This window comes from Scyliorhinus torazame, chromosome 8 (genome assembly GCF_047496885.1).
Source record: "Scyliorhinus torazame isolate Kashiwa2021f chromosome 8, sScyTor2.1, whole genome shotgun sequence".
NCBI lineage: Eukaryota > Metazoa > Chordata > Chondrichthyes > Carcharhiniformes > Scyliorhinidae > Scyliorhinus > Scyliorhinus torazame.
The window spans coordinates 167,152,859-167,178,389 of NC_092714.1; the positions used below are offsets into that span (position 1 = coordinate 167,152,859).

At 44.0% G+C, this 25,531-nt stretch overlaps 1 protein-coding gene across 1 annotated transcript in view; it reads right to left on the reverse strand.

Annotated features, from left to right (window-relative positions):
• The window catches only part of LOC140428237 (uncharacterized), a 504,514-nt gene that overhangs the window by 211,352 nt on the left and 267,631 nt on the right, over window positions 1–25,531 (reverse strand). The window contains exons 8-9 of the mRNA XM_072514486.1: window positions 19,659–19,800; window positions 7,700–7,770 (exon numbers count right to left, since the gene is read on the reverse strand). Of these exons, the coding sequence (XP_072370587.1) occupies window positions 7,700–7,770; window positions 19,659–19,800 (213 nt within the window). The remainder of the gene's footprint in view (window positions 1–7,699; window positions 7,771–19,658; window positions 19,801–25,531) is intronic.

Genomic DNA, 25,531 nt, shown 5'->3' on the forward strand with positions numbered 1-25,531 from the left:
ACGTTGGATTTGGTTTTGGGTAATGAACCAGGCCAGGTGTTGGATTTGGAGGTAGGAGAGCACTTTAGGGACAGTGACCACAATTCGGTGACATTTACGTTAATGAAAGGGATAAGTATACACCGCAGGGCAAGAGTTATAGCTGGGGGAAGGGCAATTATGATGCCATTAGACGTGACTTGGGGGGGATAAGGTGGAGAAGTAGGCTGCAAGTGTTGGGCACACTGGATAAATGGAGCTTGTTCAAGGATCAGCTACTGCGTGTTCTTGATAAGTATGTACCGGTCAGGCAGGAAGGAAGGCGTAGAGCGAGGGAACCGTGGTTTACCAAATAAGTGGAATCTCTTGTTAAGAGGAAGAAGGAGGCCTATGTGAAGATGAGGTGTGAAGTTTCAGTTGGGGCGATGGATAGTTACAAGGTAGCGAGGAAGGATCTAAAGAGAGAGCTAAGACGAGCAAGGAGGGGACATGAAAAGCATTTGGCAGGTAGGATCAAGGAAAACCCAAAAGCTTTTTATAGGTATGTCAGGAATAAGCGAATGACTAGGGAAAGAGTAGGACCAGTCAAGGACAGGGATGGGAAGTTGTGTGTGGAGTCTGAAGAGATAGGCGAGATACTAAATGAATATTTTTCGTCAGTATTCACTCAGGAAAAAGATAATGTTGTGGAGGAGAATGCTGAGACCCAGGCTAATAGAATAGATGGCATTGAGGTACGTAGGGAAGAGGTGTTGGCAATTCTGGACAGACTGAAAATAGATAAGTCCCCGGGTCCTGATGGGATTTATCCTAGGATTCTCTGGGAGGCCAGGGAAGAGATTGCTAGATTTTTATTATTGCTTTGATTTTTATGTCATCATTGGCTACAGGACTAGTGCCAGAGGACTGGAGGATAGCAAATGTGGTCCCTTTGTTCAAAAAGGGGAGCAGAGACAACCCCGGCAACTATAGACTGGTGAGCCTCACGTCTGTAGTGGGAAAGTCTTGGCGGGGATTATAAGAGACAAGATTTATAATCATCTAGATAGGAATAATATGATCAGGGATAGTCAGCATGGCTTTGTGAAGGGTAAGTCATGCCTCACAAACCTTATCGAGTTCTTTGAGAAGGTGACTGAACAGGTAGACGAGGGTAGAGCAGTTGATGTGGTGTATATGGATTTCAGCAAAGTGTTTGATAAGGTTCCCCACGGTAGGCTATTGCAGAAAATACAGAGGCTGGGGATTGAGGGTGATTTAGAGATGTGGATCAGAAATTGGCTTGCTGAAAGAAGACAGAGGGTGGTGGTTGATGGGAAATGTTCAGAATGGAGTTCAGTTACAAGTGGAGTACCACAAGGATCTGTTCTGGGGCCGTTGCTGTTTGTCATTTTTATCAATGACCTAGAGGAAGGCGCAGAAGGGTGGGTGAGTAAATTTGCAGACGATACTAAAGTCGGTGGTGTTGTCGATAGTGTGGAAGGATGTAGCAGGTTACAGAGGGATATAGATAAGCTGCAGAGCTGGGCTGAGAGGTGGCAAATGGAGTTTAATGTAGAGAAGTGTGAGGTGATTCACTTTGGAAGGAATAACAGGAATGCGGAATATTTGGCTAATGGTAAAGTTCTTGGAAGTGTGGATGAGCAGAGGGATCTAGGCGTCCATGTACATAGATCCCTGAAAGTTGCCACCCAGGTTGATAGGGTTGTGAAGAAGGCCTGTGGAGTGTTGGCCTTTATTGGTAGAGGGATTGAGTTCCGGAGTCAGGAGGTCATGTTGCAGCTGTACAGAACTCTGGTACGGCCGCATTTGGAGTATTGCGTACAGTTCTGGTCACCACATTATAGGAAAGACGTATAGGCTTTGGAGCGGGTGCAGAGGAGATTTACCAGGATGTTGCCTGGTATGGAGGGAAAATCTTATGAGGAAAGGCTGATGGACTTGAGGTTGTTTTCGTTGGAGAGAAGAAGGTTAAGAGGAGACTTAATAGAGGCATACAAAATGATCAGGGGGTTGGATAGGGTGGACAGTGAGAGCCTTCTCCCGCGGATGGAAATGGCTGGCACGAGGGGGCATAGCTTTAAACTGAGGGGTAATAGATATAGGACAGAGGTCAGATGTAGGTTCTTTACGCAAAGAGTAGTGAGGCCATGGAATGCCCTACCTGCTACAGTAGTGAACTCGCCAACATTGAGGGCATTTAAAAGTTTATTGGATAAACATATGTATGATAATGGCATAGTGTAGGTTAGATGGCTTTTGTTTCGGTGCAACATCGTGGGCCGAAGGGCCTGTACTGCGCTGTATCGTTCTATGTTCTATGTTCTATGTACGAGGCAAGTGTTTTACACAAACAAACAACAAAGAACAAAGAAATGTACAGCACAGGAACAGGCCCTTCGGCCCTCCAAGCCCGTGCCGACCATGCTGCCCGACTAAACTACAATCTTCTACACTTCCTGGGTCCGTATCCTTCTATTCCCATCCTATTCATATATTTGTCAAGATGCCCCTGAAATGTCCCTATCGTCCCTGCTTCCACTACCTCCTCCGGTAGCGAGTTCCAGGCACCCACTACCCTCTGCGTAAAAAACTTGCCTCGTACATCTACTCTAAACCTTGCCCCTCTCACCTTAAACCTATGCCCCCTAGTAATTGACCCCTCTACCCTGGGGAAAAGCCTCTGACTATCCACTCTGTCTATGCCCCTCATAATTTTGTATACCTCTATCAGGTCTCCCCTCAACCTCCTTCGTTCCAGTGAGAACAAACCGAGTTTATTCAACCGCTCCTCATAGCTAATGCCCTCCATACCAGGCAACATTCTGGTAAATCCCTTCTGCACCCTCTCTAAAGCCTCCACATCCTTCTGGTAGTGTGGCGACCAGAATTGAACACTATACTCCAAGTGTGGCCTAACTAAGGTTCTATACAGCTGCAACATGACTTGCCAATTCTTATACTCAATGCCCCGGCCAATGAAGGCAAGCATGCCGTATGCCTTCTTGACTACCTTCTCCACCTGTGTTGCCCCTTTCAATGACCTGTGGACCTGTACTCCTAGATCTCTTTGACTTTCAATACTCTTGAGGGTTCTACCATTCACTGTATATTCCCTACCTGCATTAGACCTTCCAAAATGCATTACCTCACATTTCTTTATGCAAAGAGTAGTGAGGCCGTGGAATGCCCTACCTGCTACAGTAGTGAACTCGCCAACATTGAGGGCATTTAAAAGTTTATTGGATAAACATATGGATGATAATTGCATAGTGTAGGTTAGATGGCTTTTGTTTCGGTGCAACATCGTGGGCCGAAGGGCCTGTACTGCGCTGTATTGTTCTATGTTCTATGTTCTATTTGTCCGGATTAAACTCCATCTGCCATCTCTCCGCCCAAGTCTCCAGACAATCTAAATCCTGCTGTATCCTCCGACAGTCCTCATCGCTATCCGCAATTCCACCAACCTTTGTGTTGTCTGCAAACTTACTAATCAGACCAGTTACATTTTCCTCCAAATCATTTATATATACTACAAAGAGCAAAGGTCCCAGCACTAATCCCTGTGGAACACCACTGGTCACAGCCCTCCAATTAGAAAAGCATCCCTCCATTGCTACTCTCTGCCTTCTATGGCCTAGCCAGTTCTGTATGCACCTTGCCAGCTCACCCCTGATCCCGTGTGACTTCACCTTTTGTACTAGTCTACCATGAGGGACCTTGTCAAAGGCCTTACTGAAGTCCATATAGACAACATCTACTGCCCTACCTGCATCAATCATACAAAGGGTAGTGGCTGCCTGGAACTTGCTGCCGGAGGATGTAGTGGAAGCAGGGATGATAGTGACATTTAAGGGGCACCTAGACAAATACATGAATAGGATGGGAATAGAGGGATACGGACCCCGGAAGTGTAGAAGATTTTAGTTTAGACGGGCAGCATGGTCAGCACAGGCTTGGAGGGCCGAAGGGCCTGTTCCTGTGCTGTACTTTTCTTTGTTCTTTGTACTGTATCTTTGGGGGGGGTTATCAGCATTGGATAGTTGATAAGATGTTTACTGTGTATTTATAAAATGTTAACTGGATTCATAGAATAAATATTGTTTTTGTTGAAAAATAATAGATCTCTGTTGCAACACACCTGTAAAGTGAGCCCTTGTGCTCCCCATAACCAAAATCTATTAAAAGTTGTCGGTCAGGTGAACTCCATGATATGCTTTGGTGTTCTCTAAACCCTGGCCCATAATACAAGCCCCCATCCAGAGAACACAAATGTGCTGTGCACGTTTCTGGGGCTCGTGAATTATTACAGAAAGTTCATCCCTGTACTTGAAACCTTGCTAGCTCCCCTGAACATCCTGCTGAAGAAAAGAACAGCAATGAGCATGGAAGCACCATAGGAAGAGGTGTTCACTCAAGTAAAAGAGTAAATTAATCCGGTCTGCTGACACACTATGATCCCGCCAAACCACCATACGGATTGGCGCTGTGTGTTGTCACAGCGGATGGACGATGGTAGAGAGTGGCCGATTCCATCTGCCTCCAGGACACTGGCTGCGGCAGAGGGAAACAATGCACAAATTGAGAAGGAATGATTGGCTGTAGTTTTTGCCGTCAAAAGGTTCCATCAATATGTGTCTGGGCGTCATTTTACAATAGTGACAGACCATAAACTGTTGTTGGAACTCTTCAAGGATGATAAGGCTATCTGGCCCATCACGTCAGCCTGTATCCGTAGATGGGCGTATTGTAGACAGTGTATGATACGCGTTTGAGCACCAACAGGCACACAGATTGTGAATACAGACGCACTGAGTGGGCTTCCGCTGTCGACACAATCCCCGACTCCCCTAACAGCCGACAAATTGGTCGCATGTTGAACTTCAAGGATATGTTGCCGGCCATGGAAGCCCAAATATGTCAGTGGACACAAACATCCATTCTTGTCCAAAGTCCGTCATATTGTGCTATACGGTGGTCAACACCGGAAACTGCCCAACGTGTTCAGGCTTTATCGACAAAAATATCAGAGTCCTGCATTGAAGGTGGCATCATGGTCCGCGCAAGGGTCAGGACTTTATACTGCGAGATCTACATAATGTTCAGAAATGAAAATGCTTGCCCGAAGTTACATTTATTGACCAGGCCTGGATGCGGAGAGAGAGCGACTGGCTCAGCAGTGCAGCGATTTCCAGGAGCAGCAGAAGCTCCCGCCTGCCATGCCTCTTCACCCATGGGCATGGCTGGGTCGGCTTTGGGTGCGGCTTCATGCTGAGTTTGCTGGTCCTTTCCAGGGCTCCATGTTTTTAATTGTGGTGGATGCCCATTCAAAGTGGCTAGAGGTCCACAGGATGTCGTCCACTACTTTGAAGGTGACAATTGAAAAACTGTGACTTTCGTTCAGTGCACAGGGTATCCAGAAGGTATTGGTCACTGACAATGGCACACGGCTGGCCAGGTGACATTGACATAGAATTTACTGTGCAGAAGGAGGCCATTTGGTCCATTGAATCCGCACCGGAAAGACCAACCCACCTAAGCCCACACCCTCCACCTTATCCCCATAACCCAGTAACCAGTAGCCCCACCTAACCTTTTTGAACACTATGGGCAATTTATCATGGCCAATCTAACTAACCTGCACATCTTTGGACTGTGGGAGGAAACCGGAGTACCCAGAGGAAACCCATGCAGACACGGGGAGAACATGCAGACTCCACACAGACAGATCTTTATTTTGTTACCGTACCACCCCACATGCTACGACTGACATAGCGGCAGCAGAGATTTTGATGGGCCAAAGGCTCCAGACCTGCCTCAGCCTCGTGTCCCAGATATTGGCGGGAAAGTCCGCTGCAGTCAAGAGCAGCAGGGTCGTTGCCCAGACAGGTGGACACTGATCAGACAGTTTGGACCAGGTGATGCAGTTTACAATTGAAGCTTCGGAGACTGCGCCAGATGGTTCCCAGGAACGGTAGTTGAACAAACATGGAAAGTTTCATACCAGTATCGTGTTCAGGGCTGAGTGAAGAAGAAGCATGTAGACCACCTCATTGGCAGGAGTCCGGCTCAATGCGAAGCTCCTCTGGAGGCACCAATTTCAGATCAGACAGCCATGGCACCAGTGATTCCAGGGGCTTTGCCCTTTGGGGGACCCGATGCAAAGATGCGGGAAGTCGAGGACTCAGACTTCAATATGGAGACCCAGGCATCGGACGTTTCTGATGATTAACTAGCCAGAGAGCAGTCACCAATGGTGGCCTCCCCATGATGACCGACAAGAAACGCCGTTCGCCGTCCAGATATACGGTTCCTGACCCAGCCCCGTAGGCATAAGAAGTACAACCTCGGGCGACAAATAGCAGGCACTCTCCTGTTCCACCTTCCTCTGACGGGTCTTTAAACTTTAGACTAACCCACACAAGACCTACAGGGGTGGACCAATTAGTCTCCTTGTGAACCTCGTTGAATATGAGCTCCCCGGCTGAGGGGCAGAGGCCCATCAGCGGCGTAAATGGACTTTAATATAAAAGCCAGCCCAGATGAGAGCAAGCAGGAACAGTCATGCCCGGGATTGCAGTGTACTGTGTAAATAATTTACTTTGCAATAAACCGGTTTTCTTTACACCTCTGTGGCCACGGAACCTGGGAACATCACCACTTGGATGTTCTCCTGCTACTCACCCCCATCATTTCAGACTGTAATCTCTGCCTCTAATAGTCAGAGGCTTTTCCCCAGGGTAGAGGGGTCAATTACTAGGGGGCATAGGTTTAAGATGCGAGGGGCAAGGTTTAGAGTAGATGTACGAGGCAAGTTTTTTACACAGAGGGTAGTGGGTGCCTGGAACTCGCTGCCGGAGGAGGTGATAGAAGCAGGGACGATAGTGACATTTCAGGGGCATCTTGACAAATACATGAATAGGATGGGAATAGAGGGATACGGACCCAAGAAGTGTAGAAGATTGTAGTTTAGTTGGGTAGCATGGTCGGCACGGGCTTGGAGGGCCAAAGGGCCTGTTCCTGTGCTGTTATTTTCTTTGTTCTTTATTCTTTGTTCTAATCTGTTCCTTTTCTTCGCAGGTTTCAATTTTACTGATCTGTTTGTTTCATTTTTGCTTTTGGATAGCTGCTTTTCATTCTGCCATTCACACCTCCTCTGGGCACATCCTTGTATTTTTTACTTGTCCCGTTCCCAGCCCTTTGTGCCTTGAACCATGAACCCTTTTATTATTTAATTTCCCCTGTCTCCCAGCCTATCACAGTTCTTCCCTTTTGATTTGGTTCCGCCCTCCAGTGGGCTGGTTTAGCACACTGGGCTAAATCGCTGGCTTTTAAAGCAGACCAAGGCAGGCCAGCAGCGCGGGTTCAATTCCCATAACAGCCTCCCCGAACAGGCGCTGGAATGTGGCGACTAGGGGCTTTTCACAGTAACTTCATTTGAAGCCTACTTGTGACAATAAGCGATTTAAATTTCATTTCACCGCCTCAAACCTGTTGCACTTTACCTTGTGCTGAGGAATGATGATCTATCTGATACGTGAACTCTGCAGAAACTGCTGCCTATATTTCTTGCATTTTCTGTTTTGATTTTTGATTTTTGCAGTATTTTGTTTCTGGGTCCCATTTCATCACAAAAGTAGACAGAGACCATTAATAATCGGACAGAGAGAGAAGATCACATATCATACATGATTCCAACAGCAGTCAGTATGAAAACTACCTCCGTGCCAGTCCAAAGTCGATGATCTTGACTTGATTTCCATTTTGAGCCACACACAAGATATTTTCAGGCTGCCAGAAGCAAAAAAAAAAGGTCAGCAATTTCAACTAATGTAAGATTCAGTGACAGGTGTGGGGTATATCAGAGTGTTACCGTGAGGGGTGCGGGACTATATTACGGTTTTAGTCCGAAGGGTGTGTGGTATATCAGAGTGTTACCGTGAGGGGTGCGGGACTATATTACGGTTTTAGTCCGAAGGGTGTGTGGTATATCAGATTGTTACAGTGAGGGCTGTGGGGTATATTAAAGTATTACAGTGAGTGATGTGGGGTATATCAGAATGTCACAGTGAGGGGTACGGCATATATTAAAGTGTTACAGTGAAGTGTGTGGGGTATATTAGATTGTTACAGTGAGGGTGTGGGATGTATCAGATTGTTACAGTGAGGGCTGTGAGGTATATCAGAGTATTATAGCGAGTGGTGTGGGGTATATCAGAATGTCACAGTGAGGGGTAGGGAGTATATCAAAGGTTTACAGTGAGGGGTATGTGATATATCAGATTGTTGCAGTGAGGGCTGTGGGGTATATCAGAGTATTACAGCGAGTGGTGTGGGGTATATCAGAATGTCACAGTGAGGGATAAGGCATATATTAAAGTGTTACAGTGAGGGGTGTGGGATATATCAGAGTGTTATAGTGAGGCTGTGGGGCATGAGAATGTTGCAGTGTGGTGTATTGGATATATCAGTGTTCCAGTGTGGTGTGTAGGAGATATCAGTTTATAATAATAATCTTTATTGTCACAAGTAGGCTTACATTAAAACTGCAATGAAGTTACTGTGAAAAGCCCCTAGTCGCCACATTCTGGCGCCTGTTCGGATACACAGAGGGAGAATTCAGAATGTCCAAATTACCTAACAGCACGTATTTCGGGATTTGTGAGAGGAAACCGGAGCACCCAGAGGAAACCCAAGCAAATGCAGGGAGAATGTGCAGACTCCACACAGGCAGTGACCCATTCCGGGAATCGAACCTGGGACCCTGGCGCTGTGAAGCAACAGCGCTAACCACTGTGTACCGTGCTGCCCTTAAAGTGAGGGGTGTGGTATACAGCAGAGATTTACAGTGAAGGATATCCCCAGAGGACAGAAAGGCGGAATTATCCCATATTTTTTCCAGAGTGTCAGGAACTGAGCAAAAGCCGACACATCGCTCTCCAGCTGCAAATCCCAATTTTTAGACCAGTTTATCTGGATCTTTGAAAAGAAATGAGTGAGTGTGTTTGAAGCGGTCGCTCAGGCAGGGTGGGATATGAGAAACCTGGCAAGGCTGGCTCCACAGAGACCAGGGCTCGATCATTACGGTGGCATGGTAGCACAGTGGTTAGCACTGTTGCTTCACAACACCAGGGTCTCTGGTTCGATTCTCGCCTTGGGTCACTGTCTGTGTGGAGTCTGCATGTTCTCCCTGTGTCTGCTTGGGTTTCCTCCGGGTGCCCCAGTTTCCTCCCACAAGTCCCGAAAGAAGTGCTATTAGGTAATGTGGACATTTTGAATTCTCTCCCTGTGTATCCGAACAGGCGCAGGAATGTGGTGACTGGGGGCTTTTCACAGTAACTTCACTGCAGTGTTAATGTAAGCCTACTTGTGACAATTACGATTATTATTATAAACTGATATCTCCTACACACCACTGTTATGGGTCCGGCTTTACAGAACCCTAAAGTGTTTCAGGGAGTTCAACCGACCCGCAACGTTTAATAGATTGTGGTGTGGGAAGCACACGCCGTGATACAGCAGAAATGGACAAGTGTTTTTTAAAACAAAACAATGTTTATTCTATGAACTCAAGTTAACCCTTTTAAAACAAACATTGAATATCTTAATGCCCATTACTTCAAAGATAGCCCCAAAGGACTACAACACTAAATAATCCTTCAAACTGTTCCTTTAAACATCCAAAATACTTCAAACCTTCAAAAATAGGAGCACATTAGGTTACATTCAATATATTTATTGTCTTTGGATTGCAGAAATCAACAGGCCAGCTCTGTGTTTCTTCCTGCATCTCACAGCAAAACACACAGACACTCCCAGCTGCCTTCTCAAACTGAAATTCAAAAAGCAGAAGTGAGCTCAGCTCCCCCCACCCTCTGACATCACTTCAGTAATATGATCAGCTCCATTTCTTAAAGGTACATTGCTTAAACATCCATTTCTTAAAGGTACTCTCACATGACACCTCCTCCCCAAGAAAAAAAAATTAACTTCAAGATGGTTTCATTTTTCACCTTTGCACCATCTTTTAAGAAATGCACACAGTAGAAACACATTACCGGTTCAAAAAAAACAAAACACTCAAACAGGTATAATAATATAGTCCATTCTTTTTTTTTTTCGTTCTTCTTCCACCAACCAAAATCCTTCTCGATTGACAGTCTCTTTGAACAAGAAAGTCTCTGCACAATCCATCCATTCCTCTACGCCTCGGCATTTCTCTTGAAAGTTAGATACTTCAGTTCAATCTGATCACAGAGTCCCTTGCAATTCTCCAATACAGGAGCATCGGTTACCACAGCTTTCAGGCAGTCAAATGCATGTTGAAACTACTCTGTCCATTCAAAAAATTTTATGTTTCTTCAGCATATCCATCAGTGGAGCAATCACGCTACAAAACTCTTGCACAAATGTTCGATCAAATCCACTCATGCCAAGAAATCGCATTATTTCCCTTCGCCTTGAGGGTATCGGAAACTCCTCAAGGAAAGTGATTTGGGCTTTTCCAAATTCAGTTCTGGCTAGGTTTATCCCCAAACCCGCCACCTGAAGTCGATCAAATAACTCCATTAGATGATGTAAATGTTCTTTCCATGTGTGGCTGAAAACTACCAGATTGTCGATATACACTGCTCAATTGGGTAATCCTGAAACAACTGTATTAGTTAACCGTTGAAATGTGGCTGGGGTGTTTTATATGCCAAATGGCATAACTTTGAATTGGTATATACCATCTGGCGTCAGAAAAGCTGAAATCTCCTTCGCCCTTTCGGATAAAGGTACCTGCCAGTAACCTTTAAGTAAATCCAATTTGGAAATAAAAGCGGATTGTCCTACTTTCCAATGCAATCCTCCAAACATGGGATAGGATAAGAGTCCGTTCTTGTAACTGCATTCACCTTTCTATAGTCCACACACAACCATTGGGTACCGTCTGGTTTAGGTACCATCACTATGGGTGAGCTCCATTGGCTGCAACCCTTTTCAATTATGCCATTTTTAAGCATACTCTCAATCTCTTTGTTAACCTGTGCCAATTTTAAAGGATTAAGTCTGTATGGATGTTGTTTAATACGAACAGCATTTCCCACATCTACATCATGTATAGCCATTTTAGTATTTCCCAATTTATCTCTACAAACTTGCCCATGTGATATCAATAACTCTTTCAGGTCAGTTTGTTTTTCCTCTGGAAGGTAACTTAACAATTCATCCCAATTTGTAAGAACATCCTCATTTTCCAATTTAATTTGAGGTATGTCAAATTCACAGTCCTCTGGATTTGGTTTGTACTTTGAGTTAGAATCATTAAAAACTCCTTTTTCTCTCCTTCCCTTTCAAAGTACCTTTTAAGCATATTCACATGACACACTCGGTGAGTCTTCTTTCTATCTGGTGTTTTTACCACATAATTCACCTCACTTAATTTCCTTTCAATCTGATAAGGTCCACAAAACCTAGCTTTTAAAGGCTCACCTACCACTGGTAACAACACTCAAACTTCATCTCCAATGGCAAAACTACGAACTTTGGATTTCTTGTCCGCTACCCGTTTCATCACATTTTGTGCAACTTTCAAATGTTGTCGAGCCAATTCACCTGCTCTATTTAATCATTCCCTAAAATTTGACACGTAATCCAAGTGTAATTTCCGATTTCTCACTCACCAATTTTTCCTTAATCAATTTAAGTGGTCCTCTTACCTCATGACCAAAAATTAGTTCAAAAGGACTAAATTTGGTTGACTCATGAGGTGCATCCCTAATTGCAAATGGTACGAATGGAATTCCTTTATCCCAATCCTCTGGATAAACTTGACAATAAGCCCTCAACATTGTCTTTAGTGTCTGATGCCACCTTTCTAATGCTCCCTGCGATTTTGGATGGTACGCAGTTGATTTAAATTGTTTTATTCCTAAGCTATCCATAACTTCTTTGGATAACTTTGAGGTAAAATTTGATCCTTGATCCGATTGAATTTCTGTGGGTCGTCCATATCGAGTAAAGAATTTAAGTAACTCCTCCACAATCTTTTTCGCTGTAATATTACATACTGGAATGGCCTCTAGAAACCTAGTAGACACATCCTTATAGTCAAAAGATATTGATTCCCACATTTTGTTTTCGGAAGCGGTCCTACACAATCAATTAGGACCCTTGTAAAAGGTTCCTCAAATGCTGGAATGGGTATTAAGGGCATTGGTTTTATCACTGCTTGAGGTTCCCCTATCACTTGACATGTGTGACATGATTGACAAAATTTAACTACATCTTTATGTAGTCCAGGCCAATAAAAATGTTTCTGGATTTTAGCTTGAGTTTTCCTTATCCCCAAATGACCTCGTACCTCATGTGCCACTCGCAAAACCTCCTTTCTATACCCTACCGTCAATACTACTTGATGAACTTCTGCCCACTTTTCATCTGCCTGCATATGTACAGGTCTCCATTTTCTCATCAAGACATCACTTTTACGGTAATAACATTCTGGCATATTCTCAGATTCCTCTTCCGTATATGCTTTCTGATATATCCGTTTTATTTCTGCATCTTTCGGTTGTAACTCCGCCAATTTTCCTGAACTAAAAATATCACCCTCATCCTCCACCTGTTCTTATTCTTTTTCAACAATCTGATCAAAAATCGTTTCTGATAATTGCACTTCAACTTCATCTTCACTCTTTGATTTCTCCTCTTGTCTTAACCTGTGCCTTTGCGACATTGTTACTACACAATCTGGAAAAATCCCAGGATATTCGTCCCTCAACACTTCAGTTGTCTGATTTTCCACTGGTTTATCAACCACTGTAGGCATCACTCCCACCTGCGATCCAGCGATACCATTACCCAAGATAAACAGTATTTCTGGACAAGATAGTTTCTCTATTACTCCTACTACCATTTCACCACTCTTCACTGGACTTTCCAACCTTACCTTATATAATGGAACGCTCCTCCTCTCACCCTGAATTCCACATATTACCACCTTTTCTGGCAACATTCTTCCCAAACTACATAATTCCTCCTCTCTTACCATTAAAGATTGACTAGCTCCTGAATCTCTTAAAATTGTGACTTCTTTACCTGCTCCTCCTGATACACATGAGTAAACTTTACCCACACAAGTAAATTCTTGAAAGACATCTGGCATCTTCTTATCAATTACTTCTTGAACAGGCTGTACAATTGTTTGCACCTCCTTCACTTCCCTTGGGCTTTCCTTTACCACTCTAACAAACTACACTGTCTTATCCTGTTTTACCACATCAGCCTTCCCAGTGCTTTTCTTAAACCACTAACACTGTGACTTTACATGGCCTAGTTTATTACAGTGAAAACATTTGAAACTTTTCATTTCTCTTCCACCCTTCCGGATTTCTTTTTTAAGCTGAGGTACACTCTCTTTATTATCTCCCATCAGATCACCTTTACCTTTACCACTTGAGTATTTCTCATGTCCCCAGTTTCTATCCCTCACCGGCTGAAACTGATGTCGGAAACCAAGCCTTGATTTATGAACTAATTCATAATCATCTGCCATTTCTGCTGCCAATTTCGCAGTTTTAACCCTCTGCTCTTCCACATGAGTTCTCACTACATTAGGAATTGAATTTTTAAACTCCTCCAAAAGTATAATTTCTCTGAGAGCTTCATACGTTTGGTCTATTTTCAAAGCCCTTATCCACCTATCAAAATTACTCTGTTTGAGCCTTTGTATGTTTGTCCAAATTCTTTCCTTAAATTTCTAACCCCGTCACAACACTCTTTCCCTCCCCTGTTAAGACGTTTAGCTGCTGTTGTATAAAGCTCCCTTTTCACAAACACCTTTATTTTACTTTAACAGACTCTGCACAAAACTCTATCATCACATCACCTGACACAAAGGCCACCTGGAGCCCCTTTACATATCAGTGTCAATTATTGGATACTTAGCGTAAATGAGACAATTAATTGGAATGTCTCTCAACCCATTACTGAACAGTCTCCCCTTCCTTGGAGAAAAAAAATAATTAGGTGAAAACAAAATTACAAGAAACTCAAAAACACACACCAATTTATGCCCTTCTTTTTATTTTTTACTTTTGGAAGGAACAAAAAACAGTCACAGAAACAGGCGCCCTTCATTAACAATATCCAAAAGTTTCTGTGAGCTAGCCCCTCTTTTTGTAAAACAGTCTGACAATTGATAGCTACTGTCGACCCATTTAATTTTTGCTATATCCCCTCTGTCCAACATCTGCTTCAAACTTGCGATGTCTATCCTTACCCTTTTTTCATTGACTCTTTTTGTAGAGTGCACATTTCCCCACAGGAATTTATTGTCAATGTGATATTCAAAAGGTATATTACCCAAATCCCCTAATCCCCAAATTTCTGTCAATATCTGAGATATATAAAAGGTCATATCCACCTCCTCTACAAGGCTTAACGTTTCAGCAGCCAAAGTGCTTCTGACCACTCCCATTATTTTCTTTGTTTCCCACACAAGAGGACAACATTTACCATTGTTCCCCAAAAGGGAAATTATAAAACCTCCTGCGTTTGAAACCCCATCATATAAATTTGCATAGGACGCATCACTATAAACTATGAGTTTCAAGTGCCTAAGGTCACCTAAAACCGGGAACCTCAAAACACACTCCTGCATTTTTAGTTTGACCAACACGTTATTTGCTCTTATTATGTCTTCCACTTTGGGATCATTCATTTTTGTACTCAACTCTAAGACATCAAAACTAACGTCCGGTCCAGTCTGTCTACCTAACCAATTCAGTTGCCCAATTAAGCTTCGCAGTTCTTCTTTTTCCATCTTTGAAACCATTGCGTTTTTTTGTGAAACCCGACTAATTGCTATTGGGCTGATGCTTTCCAAATATGATTGCTGACATAAAGTTGCCCCTAACTTAGTCTGTCCGATTTAGAGTCCAATATATTTAAATGCACCGGAAGCCTGACTTCCAACCCTGAATTCTTTCCTCAAACCAGAGATTACAATAGCATCGAAATCACTAGACCCACCCCACAAAAAATCATCGACATGCATCATAAAGATGCTAGAAAGATTTCCTTTATAGTGCCAGGAAAACATTGCCGGATCTGCTTTCAACTGGCAACAGCCTAACTTTAACAAAACTGCCCTTACCGAAGAATACCGGACTCTAGACGCATCATTTAATCCATATACACATTTGATCAACTTCCAGAGTACTGTGTTAGCTGCTTCTTTAGGAGGATGGAGAAAAATGTCTCTCTGGAGCTGATGCCCCTGCAAAAACGCAGCTTTTATATCTATAGATTTGCATTCCCATGCCTTTGTGGCTAATAGAGCCAAGATCTTTAAAATAACCTTTCCTGCCGTAGGTTAATCTACACTTAATTCCTGATCTTCTAAGTTTTCTTCAAATCCCCTTGCCACAAGCCCGGTCTTTGCTGTATAAGTTCCATCCGGAAGAACCTTTTCCGTGCAAATCCATCTGTGGGATAGAGCTCTTTGTCCCCTATCCGGTACTTCCATGTATATCCCAAATTCACTCCAACTATGCAGTTCTTGCTGTTTGGCACCTTCGATAACTTTTTCATCTAATTTATTGGAAGCCACCAAAATCTCACGTGCATGTGGGCTTCTACTCCTATTAGTATTCGTAGTCTTACTCATGTTCCGAGATCTTGACAAACTACGTCCCCTCTCCCGCCTGGTATCTCGTTCTGTACTGCTACTGCTTGATCTTTCCCTTCTGCTGTGGGATGTCCTTTCAATAGTTCTCAACCTTTTCCTGCGGACCTGTTCATTATCCGATGTACTACCTGAACTGCGTTTCTGTGCCCTCCATTTTTGAACTTCGTGTTCCCAATCCATTGTCTTGACTCCCTCCCCTGAATGCTGTACATTCAACCAATGTTTATACTTTCCAGTGGCCTTCCCTGCTCTACTAATTACAGTTGCATCCTTCCATTGACCTTCCATTGCCTTCAGGCAAGTATGTCACTTTTGTACCAACTTTTAACAGTTGTCCTTTTGAAAAAATGGCTTGTTCTAATTCATCAGAAATGTTGTGTTCCTCGCCAGAAACCCTATCTATATCAATTAACTGGTCCTCATAGTTCTGTAACACGTGCATACCAGATGACCCTGGTTCCTCGTCACGTCTGTCTCAATATGAAAATTTGTAGTCTGTACCCATTATCCTTGATGAATGTACTTTAACAGTTTGATTGCCACGTTGCAAAATAATTGTTTTGCCATCTATGCCTATGATCTTCCATGGGCCTTTCCATTCATTGGAATTGTCTCTCTTACAGTATACTATGTTTCCTTGCTGTGAAACGGCATCTGATGGCCGTATATAATGCCTTAAAGCTCTGAGAATTCTTTCAGAGACTTCTGCTTCCAAAAAAACTTTTCTACTGCTATGTAATGCATTAAATGCTCAGCAAAGGCAGAGCTAATTATAGTACCTTCCCAAGTTGGAGGATGGTCATCCAAAATGGACGGAATTTTAGGATTTCTACCAAATACTAATTGATAAGGACTATAGCCCCCAACCATCTGCAATGAATTCTTTGCATGTACCGCCCATGCTATAGCTGAATTTAGCTTGAAATTTGGTCCATCTACAAAAATTTTCCAGAGCATGACATCGATTACAGCATGGTTTCTTTCACAGACACCATTACTAAATGGGCTTTCCGCAGCCGGATTCATAACTGTGATATTCACATTTTCACACATATCCCTAAACTCATCATTAGCAAATTCTCCCCATTGTCCGTAAGGAATTTTACCGATGGGTCCACTCCTGTCCCTATCCATCTTTCCACGATTTGATCCAGAATTACTCTCTTTTCTTTACTTCGTACAATTGTTGATTGACTAAATCTGGTTGCCACGTCTACAAAATGCAAAATAAATATATTATTGGCTTTATCCAAGATCTTAAGGTCCATGGCCACAATGTAATTAAAATCCCTGGCCAAAGGGATTATCGGTCATGCTGGTGTCCTTCTGTACTTCCTACACACTTCACAGCGATCACTAACCAGTTCTATCAGTTTAGTATAGTCTTCATCCCTTACCCCTGCATCCTTTAATACATTTTTCAGCCTCCAAGGAGACGGATGCGCAAATTGCCTGTGCAGTTTTAATACAACAAGCTAAAGTCAGCTAAAGTCCCATTTTCAACTGCCATTAACACATCCTTAACCACTCTACTTGAAATATGATTTGTCAGTAATGGAATACAATAGTGTCCCGACTGTGTAAATTGTAAGTCCACCGTCTTTCCAAAAACTGGTGCCTTATCCTGTTCCATATCCAGTTTCATGTATGTTTTCTTCATCGATGGTCTGCTCAGAAGCAAAGGTATCACATTTGATACAACATCCGTGCTAATGAAATGATTCACTCCGGCAATATTGCAAGGGATCACCACTCTTTTCAGCGACTTCAGAGTATTATCATCCCCAAACCTGAAACTTGTGGAACTTTCAAATTCCTTAACCTTGTTACGATTTTCAGCATTCAAAGAGTCCAGGTAACATTTTAACCCGTCAATTCCACACACAGTAGATGTGCAGCCACTGTCCAATACAGCGCAATTGAAAGATTCTGCAACCAACACCCTCATTACCAGCATAAAATTGCTTGTTAATAGGACAATGCCTTCTTTCTGGTCACTATCTTTTTCCTCTTCTGACTCTTCCATGTCATGTGTTGCTTCAAACACTCTATTATAACACGTTGGACAGTTGAAAGCATAATGATATTGAGAGTCACATCAAAAACATCGATTTATCATGCCCAGGGCATTTCTGGGGTTCATCTTTCTATTGTTGGTTCCAACCGGGTTTCTGTCTTCATAATTTCCGAGTCCCGATTTCCTTCTATAGTCTTGAAACCTGTTTGTAGCCGTACGATTTCGCCATCCTGTTACTAGTGTATCTTCCATATTCTGCCTTATTGCAGGCTGCCCTATTTGGGTCATCAGAGCCATCGGAATCGAATGTTTCCCCAGAAACTTTTTTAAAGCTTCTGTCATCTGATCGAATAAGGCATCCTTATCCGCAAACTGAACTCCTGTCAAAACCAGGAGCCTATCCATGTTGCTCACTCTAGCACAGTCAAGTAATTTAAAAGCCAACACAGACTGTGGAAATTCCAGGTTGTGTTTCTACAGCCTTTTATATCGTCTGCCAAATTCCATTATATAGTCTTCAATGGAGAAATCCTCTATTTTCCGGAACCTATCAAAATCCGACCATGCTTCATATACACTTAACAAGTGATCCTTTTTATAAATCTTATCCATATAACGTGATAGAGTATCCAGGTCTTGTTCTGAGTCTAACTCTTCCAATTCCAGCTCAGAAAACACTTTTCTCCAGATTTTGTGGTCATAAGATAGAGAAAGAGCCAATGCCATACCTTGTTTTCTCTTTCCCAAGGCAGTTACCTTTGTCCACATAACTACTGCACTTCTCCATTGGTCGTACGATCCCCTTTCAGAAAATAAGGGGGGGTAGTCATATCCGGTCATCTTTATCCTAGTTTCAGCCATATATCTTTTTTGTCCTTCTCATTCACTCCTTGGTTTGGTCTACAAAAGTTGTATCATTCAGCCCTTCACATTTGCACAGCAACTATCTTCTGCTACCATTTGTTATACGTTTAGCTGCTGTTGTATAAAGAGTCAAAGGTTCTGCTCCCTTTTCACAAACACCTTTATTTTACTTTAACAGACTCTGCACAAAACTCTATCATCACATCTCCTGACCCAAAGGCCACCTGAAGTCCCTTTACATATCAGTGACAATTATTGGATACTTAACATAAATGAGACAACTAATTGGAATGTCTCTTAACCCATTACTTAACACCCCTCCCCCACCACCGCAGTCGCAAGGGCAATCCTCCACCCCCATCACCACAATCATGGGGGCACTCTCCCCCTACCCCCCTCACCGCAGTCTTAGCTGCACTTCCCCCCTCACAGGCATCAGCCCTCCCAACACATCAACATCAGTGGGAACAGCGATGTGGGTGCGAAATCTCACAAAAATCAGGAACCAAGATTCTCACCAGCGAGCTCTCACATCACAATTTTTCACACCCCTCAACAGTAATGTAAGGGAACCTCAGTTAAATATATTTTAATACATTGACATGCATGTAAAGGGCCCACCCATGCACCGCCCGGGCATGTCCCTATCCCCCCAGGGGTTATACTTACCTTGGCACCCCAGCAGCATCCCCTCAACTGTTTACCATCTTCGCAATCCTACTGTGAACCTTGCCGATGTGACATCACGGCTGTGTGTTTTCAATATTCCTTGTGAGAGGCACAATGTGGAGGGGAGGCCCTCTACACACAAGTTAATGTATTAAAATATATTTAAATAAGGTTCCCTTACATTACTGATGAGGGTGTGGAAAATTGTGACGTGAAAGCTCGCTGGTGAGAATCTTGTTTCCTGATTTTTGTGAGATTTTGCACCCACATCGCTGTTCCCGTTGATGTTGATCGTGGACGCAATATCGCCCCTTCAGCAGGCAGAAATGTTCCTGTCAGTCATTGTGGCTTGGGGAGTCAGGTTTATGGGGACGATAGGGAACAGCTTGAATCATGTCTCGCTCAACCCTGTTCTCCATATCTATCATCAATCATTTAAAGTGAGGAATTTACCTTCAGGTCCAGGTGAAGTACATACATGTGATGCATGTAATGAATGCCCTGACAAATCTGCTTCACGTACACCATTGCGTCCAGCTCGGTTAGTCTGTAACTTTCATCAACAATTTTTTCAAACAGCTCGCCACCTCCCACACTGCAGGAGAAAAACGCCCAGGATCAACTTATTACACATTGCTGAACATTAAGAGAAGTCTACTTCAGTCTCAGATGAGCCACTGGCAGGTTATTTAGATGCACAGTTAACTCACAGTACATTGAGGTGCCGAGATGTAAATGCTCCATCATTGACAGGAACGATTGAAATTCCCCAATGCTACAAGATCCCAGTAACTGAATCTTTCTGGAAAGCATTGAATTTCCCTCATTCGGCATAATGTAAGGAATTATTAATATGCTGGCTGCTCTATTTATAGCAATGTTTCACAGAATGAGTGGATGAATCTGTTTCCATTCGAGTCCAGTGTGATCTGCTGTTCACAGATGTGAAAGAACTATCTCACATGTTGTGGGTGTTACTATGCACCAGTCTTGAACACCAAAGATATCAAGGAGACTGTAGGAGCTTCCCTACCAGAAAGCGTTCGCGCCATTTTTACTTTCATGAGTACTACATAATCGCAATTACAATTTGACATCAATAGTTCTGATTCAGACCAAATTTAAAATCAAATTTAATAGCGGGCTCAAAGCTATCGAGCACGGTCAAAGTTATCCAGCGTGTGCACAAAGCTATTCAGTGTGCACTTAACTATCCAGTGTGCTCAAGGCAAAGCTACCCAGCGTATTCAAAGCTATCCAGTGTGCTCAAAGCTACCCAGCGTATTGAAAGCTATCTAGTGTGCTCAAAACTCTCCAGAGTGCTCAAAACTATCCAGAGTGCTCAAAACTATCCATCATGCTCAACGCTTTCCAGAGTGCTCAAATTTATCCAGAGTGCTCAAAGCTATCTGGTGTGCACTTAGTTATCCAGAGTGCTCAAAGCAAAGCTAGCCGGCGTATTGAAAGCTATCCAATGTGCTCAAAACTATCCAGCATGCTGAAAGCTATCTAGAGAGCTCAAAGCAATCCAGTGTGCACTTAGATATCAGTGTGTTCAAAGCAAAGCTATCCAGCGTATCCAAAGCTATCCAGTGGGCTCAAAGATATCCAGAGTGCTCAAAGCAAAGCTATCCAGCGTATTCAAAGCTATCCGGTGTGCTCAAAGCTATCCAGCGTGTTCAAAGCGATCTTGAGTGCTCAAAGCGATCCAGAGTCCTCAAAACTATCCAGACTGCACAAATCTACTCAGAGTGCTCAAAACTATCCAGAATGCTCAAAGCTATCAAGAGTCCTCAAAGCTATCCACAGTGCTCAAAGCTATCGAGAGTGCTCAAAGCCATTCAGCGTGCTCAAAACTATACAGAGTGCTCAAAGCTATCAAGAGTGCTCAAAGCTATCAAACGTGCTCAAAGCTATCCAGAGTGCCCAAAACTATCCAGAGTGTAGAAGATTGTAGTTTAGTCGGGCAGCATGGTTGGCACGGGCTTGGAGGGCCGAAGGGCCTGTTCCTGTGCTGTACATTTCTTTGTTCTTTGTTCTCAAAGCTACCAAGATCCCTTTGGATTTCGGCGGCAGCGGTGCGCAGGGGCCTTCTGGGAGGTGAGTAGCGAGTTTAAAAGCTCTTGGTGAGGTGAGTAGCGACTTTAAAACGCCCCCCAACCAATAAATTCTGGTGGAGAGGAAACCCGAGACACTACACGTGTAGTGTCTCCCACCCGCCCTCCTCCTCTAACCTAATAATAAGACCCATTGGTGTAAGGTAAGTGCCATATTATATTATTATATTATTAGCATTGTGCAGGTCAAGGATCGGAGGTGGAGGAGCAGTCTCTGTCAGCGAGAGAACCTGAGAACATCTCAGACACTCAGAAGGTAAGAAGGTAAGTAAGTGATTTTTACTTTTATACCTTTTTCAAATTGTGTGTGTGTCGGGGGGAAACTGAAGTGAAATCACAGAAAAGCTGTGGCCTGAGTGGCTGGTTGGGATTCTACACTAAATTAAAAAAACTGAGCATTGGTAACTAATTAAACATAATTACTTAATTATAATTTAGAGGGATATCTAAGCCAGAGATCGGAGAGTACTATATTTAGCTTTCGCATTTCTATTAGAAATCTAGTGCTAGGAAACAGATAGTCAACAGTAACTTTGAAATTTAAAAAAAAAATATTCAAATAAAAAAATTTAAATTTAAATTTTAATTAATTGACGCAATGTCAGTTAGAGGGGTGCTGTGCTCTGACTGTGAGATGTGGCAGGTCCGGGCGGCTTCCAGCCTCCCGGATGGCTTCATCTGCAGAAAGTGCACCCAACTGCAGCTCCTCACAGACTGCATGGTTCGGTTGGAGCAGCAATTGGATGCACTTAGGAGCATGCAGGTGGCGGAAAGCGTCATAGATCGCAGTTATGTAAATGTGGTCACACCCAAGGTGCAGGCAGAGAAATGGGTGACCACCAGAAAGGGCAGGCAGTCAGTGCAGGAATCCCCTGTGGTTGTCCCCCTCTCGAACAGATATACCCCTTTGGATACTGTCGGGGGGGATAGCCTATCAGGGGAAAACAGCAGCAGCCAGAGCAGTGGCACCACGGCTGGCTCTGATGTTCAGAAGGGAGGGTCAAAGCGCAGAAGAGTAATAGTAATAAGGGACTCTATAGTCAGGGGCACAGATAGGCGCTTCTGTGGACGTGAAAGAGACTCCAGGATGGTATGTTGCCTCCCTGGTGCCAGGGTCCAGGATGTCTCCGAACGGGTAGAGGGAATCCTCAAGGGGGAGGGCAAACAGGCAGAGGTCGTTGTACATATTGGTACTAACGACATAGGCAGGAAGGGGCATGAGGTCCTGCAGCAGGAGTTCAGGGAGTTAGGCAGAAAGTTAAAAGACAGGACCTCGAGGGTTGTAATCTCGGGATTACTCCCTGTGCCACGTGCCAGTGAGACTAGAAATAGGAAGATAGAGCAGACAAACACGTGGCTAAACAGCTGGTGTAGGAGGGAGGGTTTCCGTTATCTGGACCACTGGGAGCTCTTCCGGGGCAGGTGTGACCTATATAAGATGGACGGGTTGCATCTAAACCGGAGAGGCATAAATATCCTGGCCGCGAGGTTTGCTAGTGTCACACGGGAGGGTTTAAACTAGTATGGCAGGGGGGTGGGCACGGGAGCAATAGGTCAGAAGGTGAGAGCATTGAGGGAGAACGAGGGAATAGGGACAGTGTGGCTCTGAGGCAGAGCAGACGGGGAGAAGTTGCTGAACACAGCGGGTCTGGTGGCCTGAAGTGCATATGTTTTAATGCAAGGAGCATGACGGGTAAGGCAGATGAACTTAGAGCTTGGATTACTACTTGGAACTATGATGTTGTTGCCATTACAGAGACCTGGTTGAGGGAAGGGCAGGATTGGCAGCTAAACGTTCCAGGATTTAGATGTTTCAGGCGGGATAGAGGGGGATGTAAAAGGGGAGGCGGAGTTGCGCTACTTGTTCGGGAGAATATCACAGCTATACTGCGAGAGGACACCTCCGAGGGCAGTGAGGCTATATGGGTAGAAATCAGGAATAAGAAGGGTGCAGTCACAATGTTGGGGGTATACTACAGGCCTCCCAACAGCCAGCGGGAGATGGAGGAGCAGATAGGTAGACAGATTTTGGAAAAGAGTAAAAACAACAGGGTTGTGGTGATGGGAGACTTCAACTTCCCCAATATTGACTGGGACTCACTTCGTGCCAGGGGCTTAGAAGGGGCGGAGTTTGTAAGGAGCATCCAGGAGGGCTTCTTAAAACAATATGTAAACAGTCCAACTAGGGAAGGGGAGGTACTGGACCTGGTATTGGGGAATGAGCCCGGCCAGGTGGTAGATGTTTCAGTAGGGGAGCATTTCGGTAACAGTGACCACAATTCAGTAAGTTTTAAAGTACTGGTGGACAAGGATAAGAGTGGTCCGAGGATGAATGTGCTAAATTGGGGGAAGGCTAATTATAACAATATTAGGCGGGAACTGAAGAACATAGATTGGGGGCGGATGTTTGAGGGCAAATCAACATCTGACATGTGGGAGGCTTTCAAGTGTCAGTTGAAAGGAATACAGGACAGGCATGTTCCTGTGAGGAAGAAAGATAAATACGGCAATTTTCGGGAACCTTGGATGACGAGTGATATTGTAGGCCTCGTCAAAAAGAAAAAGGAGGCATTTGTCAGGGCTAAAAGGCTGGGAACAGGCGAAGCCTGTGTGGCATATAAGGAAAGTAGGAAGGAACTTAAGCAAGGAGTCAGGAGGGCTAGAAGGGGTCATGAAAAGTCATTGGCAAATAGGGTTAAGGAAAATCCCAAGACTTTTTACACGTACATTAAAAGCAAGAGAGTAGCCAGGGAAAGGGTTGGCCCACTGAAGGATAGGCAAGGGAATCTATGTGTGGAGCCAGAGGAAATGGGCGAGGTACTAAATGAATACTTTGCATCAGTATTCACCAAAGACAAGGAATTGGTAGATGTTGAGTCTGGAGAAGGGGGTGTAGATAGCCTGGGTCACATTGTGATCCAAAAAGACGAGGTGTTGGGTGTCTTAAAAAATATTAAGGTAGATAAGTCCCCAGGGCCGGATGGGATCTACCCCAGAATACTGAAGGAGGCTGGAGAGGAAATTGCTGAGGCCTTGACAGAAATCTTTGGATCCTCGCTGTCTTCAGGGGATGTCCCGGAGGACTGGAGAATAGCCAATGTTGTTCCTCTGTTTAAGAAGGGTAGCAAGGATAATCCCGGGAACTACAGGCAGGTGAGCCTTACTTCAGTGGTAGGGAAATTACTGGAGAGAATTCTTCGAGACAGGATCTACTCCCATTTGGAAGCAAATGGACGTATTAGTGAGAGGCAGCACGGTTTTGTGAAGGGAAGGTCGTGTCTCACTAACTTGATAGAGTTTTTCGAGGAGGTCACTAAGATGATTGATGCAGGTAGGGCAGTAGATGTTGTCTATATGGACTTCAGTAAGGCCTTTGACAAGGTCCCTCATGGTAGACTAGTACAAAAGGTGAAGTCACACGGGATCAGGGGTGAACTGGCAAGGTGGATACAGAACTGGCTAGGCCATAGAAGGCAGAGGGTAGCAATGGAGGGATGCTTTTCTCATTGGAGGGCTGTGACCAGTGGTGTTCCACAGGGATCAGTGCTGGGACCTTTGCTCTTTGTAATATATATAAATGATTTGGAGGAAAATGTAACTGGTCTGATTAGTAAGTTTGCAGACGACACAAAGGTTGGTGGAATTGCGGATAGCGATGAGGACTGTCTGAGGATACAGCAGGATTTAGATTGTCTGGAGACTTGGGCGGAGAGATGGCAGATGGAGTTTAATCCGGACAAATGTGAGGTAATGCATTTTGGAAGGGCTAATGCAGGTAGGGAATATACAGTGAATGGTAGAACCCTCAAGAGTATTGAAAGTCAAAGAGATCTAGGAGTACAGGTCCACAGGTCATTGAAAGGGGCAACACAGGTGGAGAAGGTAGTCAAGAAGGCATACGGCATGTTTGCCTTCATTGGCCGGGGCATTGAGTATAAGAATTGGCAAGTCATGTTGCAGCTGTATAGAACCTTCGTTAGGCCACACTTGGAGTATAGTGTTCAATTCTGGTCGCCACACTACCAGAAGGATGTGGAGGCTTTAGAGAGGGTGCAGAAGAGATTTACCAGAATGTTGCCTGGTATGGAAGGCATAAGCTATGAGGAGCGATTGAATAAACTCGGTTTGTTCTCACTGGAACGAAGGAGGTTGAGGGGCGACCTGATAGAGGTATACAAAATTATGAGGGGCATAGACAGAGTGGATAGT